At 38.2% G+C, this 7,453-nt stretch overlaps 1 protein-coding gene across 1 annotated transcript; it reads left to right on the plus strand.

The window, feature by feature from the left end:
- Window positions 1-265: 265 nt before the first annotated feature.
- On the plus strand, window positions 266-2,057 carry LOC112528922 (anthocyanidin 3-O-glucosyltransferase 2-like). The gene has a single exon (XM_025139959.1). It carries the CDS (start codon window positions 293-295, stop codon window positions 1,754-1,756), a length of 1,464 nt encoding a protein of 487 aa, XP_024995727.1. The 5' UTR covers window positions 266-292; the 3' UTR covers window positions 1,757-2,057.
- The last annotated feature ends 5,396 nt before the right edge of the window (window positions 2,058-7,453 follow it).

Consider the following 7,453-nt stretch of genomic DNA (forward strand, 5'->3'; position numbering starts at 1 on the left):
CATTATGAACCAAACAATCATGCATGACTGACCGAATAAGCCATAATCCCTATTCAGTATTAAGCTCGTTAAGCTGTTAAAATATTTTCCCCACTTACTACTTGGCCTGTAGTTGTATTATAGATGACGTTTGTGAGGTTTCAATCTATCCACAAGTCTTGTTCATATGTCCATGGAAGACTCAATCTTCCAATCAAATGACATCACCTCAATTGACATTATCTGCTAGGATTCGAATATACAAACAAGATATATAAACCTCAATTTAGACCATTCATGAACCCAAAGAAAAATGGCGAATACAATTGCAGAACTCGTATTCATCCCTTCAATTGGGGTTGGTCATATCATCTCCACCATCGAGATCGCAAAACTGTTCGTGAATCGTGATCAACACCTTTCCGTAACCATCTTTATCTTTAAGACCCCTCCTGGCTCCGATTCTGGCTCAGCCATCACCACCTATGTGACCAAATCGTCGGCTAAAATGGCTATGGAACGTATACGATTAGTTGAACTTCCTCAAGATGAAACCATACCAAAACCCGACCCCAAAGCTCCCATGACTTTCATCAATGAATTCATTAAAAGTCATTGCAAGAATGTCACAGATGCTGTGTCAGAAATCATGAGCCGACCAAATTCCGGCCGGCTTGTCGGGTTCGTCATCGACATGTTTTGCATCAGCATGGTTGATGTGGCCAACGAGTTTCATGTTCCAACCTACGTGTTCTACACTTCGAATGCTGCTTTTCTTGGCTACAAGCTGTGTATCCAGACCCTTCATGATACGCAGAACCAAGATGTCTTAGAGTTAAGCAACTCCGATGTCGAGATAGCGATTCCGAGCTTCGTTAACCCGGTGCCGGCGAAGGTCTTTCCGGCGGTGTACCAAAATCAAGAAGGGCTGGAATTTCTTCTGTATTGTGTCCGCAAATTCCGAGAGGTGAAAGCAATTATGGTTAATACATTCTTGGAATTGGAAACCCATGCAATCGACTCATTGTCTTCCGACACGAGCTTCCCGCTAGTTTATCCGGTGGGACCCGTTCTTAATCTAGACGATATCGCCGGAAAAGTCCAAGATTCCGACGTTATCTGTTGGTTAGATGGTCAACCACCTTCCTCGGTGGTTGTGTTGTGTTTTGGCAGTATGGGAAGTTTTGAAGAGGTACAAGTGAAAGAGATCGCATATGCTTTAGAGCGAAGCGGCCACCGTTTCGTGTGGTCCCTCCGTCGACCTCCTTCACCGGAGCAAACGCTGAAAGTCGTCGGAGATTATGAGGATCCAAGAGTGGTATTGCCGGAAGGATTCCTAGAGCGCACTGCCGGAGTAGGGAAGGTGATCGGGTGGGCTCCACAGGTGGCGTTGCTGGCTCACCGTGCCGTCGGAGGGTTTGTTTCTCACTGCGGGTGGAACTCGATATTGGAGAGTTTATGGTTCGGTGTACCGACGGCGGCGTGGCCAATGTACGCAGAGCAGCAGATGAATGCATTTGAAATGGTGGTGGAGATGGGATTAGCGGTGGAGATTAAGTTGGATTATAAGAAGGATATGTTTAATACAAAGAGTAATACGGTGGTTGTGACGGCGGAGGAGATAGAGGGCGGAATACGACGGTTAATGGAGGATAAGACGATGAGAACAAAAGTGAAAGAGATAAGCAAGAAGAGCAGGGCAGCGGTGGCTGAGGGCGGTTCATCCTACGCTGCCATTGGCTGCCTCATTCAAGATTTCAAAATGAACCTTACATAAAAGTTCAACAAGTACTATCTTTATCTGAATTACTTATCATATTTTAGAAATTTTTTGAAAAAAAAGTTATGTTTTAGTAGTTACAAATAATAAATAAAAGAATAACACTTTCTTTCGATTTAGCAATCGATTGAATTCAACCAAAGGCGTTGTGGTGTTGTGGTATGTGATAGGTGTGTGTATGTGGTCCGATTTCATGAAACAATCTTAAACCCCAACTGTTAAGGGAGTGTTTGGTTCGTGGAATCTAATTTGATGGAATTGGAATTTATCAAATCAATTTGACTTTCATGGAATGAAATGAAATTTGATCATGCCTTGTGATTGCGTTTGATTGGATAGAATTATAATGAATTTTTTTTGCTTGGTTCACAGAATTCAACTTTGGAATCGGAATTAAATACCAACAAATGACCTTTTATCATTTTTCTTTGTCATTTTTCTTTAAAATTAAAATTACCATTAAACCAAATTACATTAATAACATCAGATAAAATTTGAAATTGTTCACTTATATTACTAATATCTGAAATTGTTCACTACAAATTACTAAGATTCGATAACATCTGAATTTGTTAACTACATATCTTACTTCCAAAACCCAAATTCAAGTTTTCAAATCATAACCAAAATCAACCTTCCAACAGAAACCTCACCCACTCCTCTCCCTCCCTATCTTCCAAACTCCAAAAAATTAAGACGTTATCAGGCTCACTTGTTATTTTCTTGACTGCTATGAATCTTTCCACTCTAGAAAGTGATTGCATTTTTGCAAGTTCAAAACTCACCATGAAAGTCTTGTTATATATATATATATATATATATATATATATCCATTTCCATATCTACCATATTTTTCGATACATTTTTAAATTTCTCCCCAAGTAAGAGAGTTGCACTATGCATTCCGTCAACAAGAGTCTCAACTCGGGTTTTCCTCTTCTTACTACCTCGACTTGAACCTTCTTCACTTCGCATATCTGTAGCATTACGTACATTATGGCTACTTTCTGTGTCCTTTGATTGTTGTTCTTATTCTTCTAGATTCACTTGCTTCTCCATCTCAACAACATCTCTAACTCTACTTCCTTGGGCTCTATATTTTACAAAAACAATAGACAGGTCTTCAAAATGTGGAAATATCTGGTCTTTCCATTTTGCCGCCTCGTTATGTACCCATTTCATGTCATAAAAGTTAATTAGCAAATATATCAAATAATAGCTACAAATATAGCATGAAATATATAATGGGTATCTTTAGGTAAGACTCCCAAACTGGTGCTTCGGCAATTACACATTGTTTCAAACAATCATAGCCAAACCCACTCATATTTGTCCCATTCACCATGTCATGGACCACTTGCCAATCCTTTTTCATTGTTTTAATTCTTGACTCAATGTGCGGTTTACCCAATATATCAGAATCAGGAATTGATTCTTTTAACACCTTTTCGAGATACTGTAACTATCCACATTTAAAGCCGTTATCGGTTTTAAATCCTCTGGTATTAACCATGTTAACCAAAGCCTCCACCAGCTTGACATCTTCAATAGTTGTCCAATTTCAATAGTTTCTATTATGATTTCGATCCGCCATACCTATTGTTAACGAAATTAAATAATAAACAAATAACATGTAAAATAAACATGCAAATCATAAAATCAAGTTGTAGCATTATTAATCATAATATTATGCAACATAGGTATCAAATTCATTACAAACCATAAAGATAAACTTCTAGCATTACAAATCATAAAAGGTCAGTGCATAGCATTCCAAGCCTCAAACATATGTTGTGCCAAATTATTTTTAAATGCAGTCCACTCAGTTGATGTCCCAACAGAACTAACATTATCCACGTCTTAGTCTCCATCATCTTCGATTGTTTCGTCTGACCCATCATTCTTAAACGGATCATTTGGCATTTCTCGCCTGATACGATATGAAGTAGACAACATGCCATTATGATCTTGTTTTTCAGTTCAGCGTGATAATATGACTTATCTTTTAAAATTCTCCACCTTACCTTTAAATGCCAAAACATCTTTCTATGACATTTCTTGTAGAGGAATGTCTCATGTTAAAAAGTTCTTTTGGCATGGTTGGTTGGTATCCATCCCGCCAATCATTTAAGTGATATTTTTGACCTCTATATGGGGCGAGGAAACCCTCACCATTTGTGTATCCAGCATCTACCACCAGGTAATAATATGGCCTCGGTACCTTTAACCCATGTGGCCTAAGAAGAGCGTTCCGAAGCACTCTACCATCAGCCGCTGACTCCTCCCATCCGGGTAACACATAAATAAATTTCATATCTTGTGAACAGACCCCTAACACATTTGTGGCAATTTCATTCTTTCTCGTTCTGTATTGAGTCTTGTCTTCGAGTGCCACTAAGCACCTTATGTATGTTCCATCTAAAGCTCCTAGACAATTATAAACCAAGAAAATAAAAATGGTCATTACACACTTTTAGTTACTTACATGTGAATACCAAAAAAGGTAGATATTCTATATACCTTGAACCACTTCCATCTTCCATCGGTAGAACCCTCTTGAATCGGTTTGGGTTTTTTTAAGCAAATATGAAAATGCAATCTTATCACTGCATTACAAACTCGAGTAAATAGTCTACTGATTGTTTCTCCCGAACGATGAAAACAACATGTGATAACTCGAATTTTAACATTATGAGACATAATATGAAGGAAAATGACAACTTGTTCATCAATACCCATATGCCTACTTGCTCGTAATCCTCCTAATGTTTCCAACATACCACATAATTGTAAAAGACCCTCTGTGTTGGAAATTTATAGGTTGGAAGTTAACCTTCCATCCCATATTTGTAGAAACTTGTTTTCTAGAGAAGCTTATAAGGCTTTCTTTAGAAATGGGCTTTGAACATGTTGGTGTACTCATGTTGGGAGTCTTGAGTGGAAGGCCCAAAACACACACGTGTGCGTGGCCGAGGCCGAGGCCGAGGACGCGGGTGCGAATTCACGAAGGTGGCGCGAGGAGGCGCACTTTGCACTGTGCATCGGAGTAGAAGGAGCCTCGCCCGAGCTCCGAGTATATTTTTGATAGAAATTCGTGAGGAGAATTATCAGTTTAATTTGGATAATTATTACTTTTAATTTGAAAATAATCCGGTATTGACTTGGCTTTAGAGATAATATTCGGTTGAGAATTTCTCTCACCACTATCTCCGATTTTTTTGGAGAAAATCGTGGGAGGTTGTAGGGTTTCACACAGTATTTACACATATACGAATATTGTTTCCTCTCCGAAGAATACTGCTCCCGAGTTCTGTTTCTCTCTACCGTTTTCTGAATCGATCCTGCTGTTTCGTTTTGATCGATGTTCATAAACGAAATGTGTACTACATCACTAGCAGACTCACAGCGGATTAAGAGTGGTCGTTTAAAACCTTAAAAGACAGGTTTTACCGTGCAGTTTATCATCTGAATCCACAGTATATAAAACAAGTTCGTTTTATAACTTTTGCATGGTATTTAATTTCCTATTCACTAAGTGAACACTCTGCTTCTACCCCTTTCTTTCATTGAATCTATCGAGAAGGATAGATTCAATCTGTGTGAATTGGCATGTATTGAGGTTTTGGTGGGTCTGAATTCGAAAAGGTTTAACCTTTTTTTGGCTATAATGTAATTAAATTTTATAAAGATTAAATCTTTATTTGGTGTTCATTTTTCTTATCCTTTTTTTGGCTATAATGTAATTAAATTTTATAAAGATTAAATCTTTATTTGGTGTTCATTTTTCTTATTGGAATTATTTTTCTACAATCTTTAAGGTTTTATAACAAATGGACACCGGAAACTATCGTATTCTTAATCAAGACATGATGAAATTTGAAAGTTTGATGGGTCGAGTTACACTCGTTGGGCGGACAAAGTGAAATTTATGCTCATGGTGTTAAAACTCTACTATGTCTTGGACCCAAGCCTCCCTCCCATTCCCGAAGATTTGGTCCCTGAACCAAGGAAACAACCGGATCTTCAAAGAATTGCCGACCTTGAAAAACTTAGAATGATCCGCAAAGAAGAAGAAACTCTTGTTTGTGGACACATTAAGAATGCTTTGTCAGATCGTTTATATGATCTGTATTCCCCGTTTACATGTCCTCGAGAGTTGTGGAAAGCCTTGGAATTCAAATACAAGTCACAAGAAGATGGCACCAATAAATATCTTGTGTCACAGTATTTGAGATTCCAAATGGTTGATGAAAAACCAATTCTGAAGCAAGTGCATGAGCTCCAAGTTTTAGTAAACAAATTAAAAATGTTTTTTATTGCTATCCCTGAAATTTTCTAAGTAGGGGCAGTAATTGACAAATTGCCTCTATCTTGGAAAGATTTTTCAAAAAGAATGATCCATAAAACCGAAGATTATTCTTTGGATGATTTACTAAAACACCTTCGTATTGAGGAAAAGGCACGTAATCGGAAAAGGAGAGGCAAGTCTGTGATGAATGCCAACAACGTGTAGGTTGGAGGCAAGGGTTAGGGAAGGGTCGGAGGGCCAAACAAGAAGTGGAACTTGGGTCCACAAAAGAAGAGTTTTAAGAGATCAGACAGTCAATCGAACCCGGGACAGAAGTTTAAAAGGGCCGGAAGATGTCACGTCCGCGGAAAGACGGGACATTATGCTCGTGAGTGCAAGGACAAAAAGTCCAGACCCCTTGCTGCTAATTATGTTGAGGGGATTCAACACCTTGTGGCGAATCTCTACATGGAAAATATTGACATGATTTCAGAAGGCCTCCAAGAAAATTGTGGCTGCGAGAGGTGGCTGGTACTTGGACTATGGAGCCACTTTTCATGTTTGTGACTCCAGGTCCAAGTTTGTTGAATATGGACCAGTTAGAGATGGGAAACAAGTGATAGTTGCAAACAACGGCCGTGTGGATGTCGTTGGAATGGGTACGGTGCTACTGAAGTTCACTTCCGGCAAGACCGTCACTCTCCGAAATGTTCTTCACATACCTTTCATTAACAAGAACCTCGTCTCTGCAAGCAAACTCAATGAAAACGGGTTTGGAATAAATATAGAGGCTAGGAAGGTCGTGATCTACAAGAGGAAGACCTTTATTGGAAAGGGATACTACCAGTTGGGTATGTATCGCCTTAATCTGAGTGAAGATGGTTGTGAGGAGGTCGGAACGAGTGAATTAGTAGGAAGTAATATGTATGCCACGTCTAATAGTGATACAAATTTTTCTATTTCTATGGTTGAAAGTGATGTAATCCCGAACGATTTTAATAAATTTGCTTCTTTGGATTATTCTGTTTGTTCTATTTCTTTATGGCATAAACGTCTTGCGCATACAAATGTGAAAAATATTTAAAAGATGCATAACAAATGATTAATCAAAATTGATAACAAAGATTTTGGAAAATGTGAAACTTGTGTACAATCAAAGTTTACAAAGAAACCTTTTTCTTCTGTCAAAAGGGACACATCAATTTTAGAATTAATTAATTCTGATATTTGTGAATTAAATGGAATACTTACCCGAGGAGGTAAAAGGTATTTCATAACTTTTTATGATGACTTAAGTCGGTTTTTACAAGTTTATTTGTTACATTAAAAAGACGAAGCTTTTAAAGCTTTTAAACTCTATAAAGATGAAGTCGAAAATCAACTTGAAAAACGGATAAAAATACTTC

Source organism: Cynara cardunculus (assembly GCF_001531365.2).
Source record: "Cynara cardunculus var. scolymus isolate 2C chromosome LG 16, CcrdV1, whole genome shotgun sequence".
NCBI lineage: Eukaryota > Viridiplantae > Streptophyta > Magnoliopsida > Asterales > Asteraceae > Cynara > Cynara cardunculus.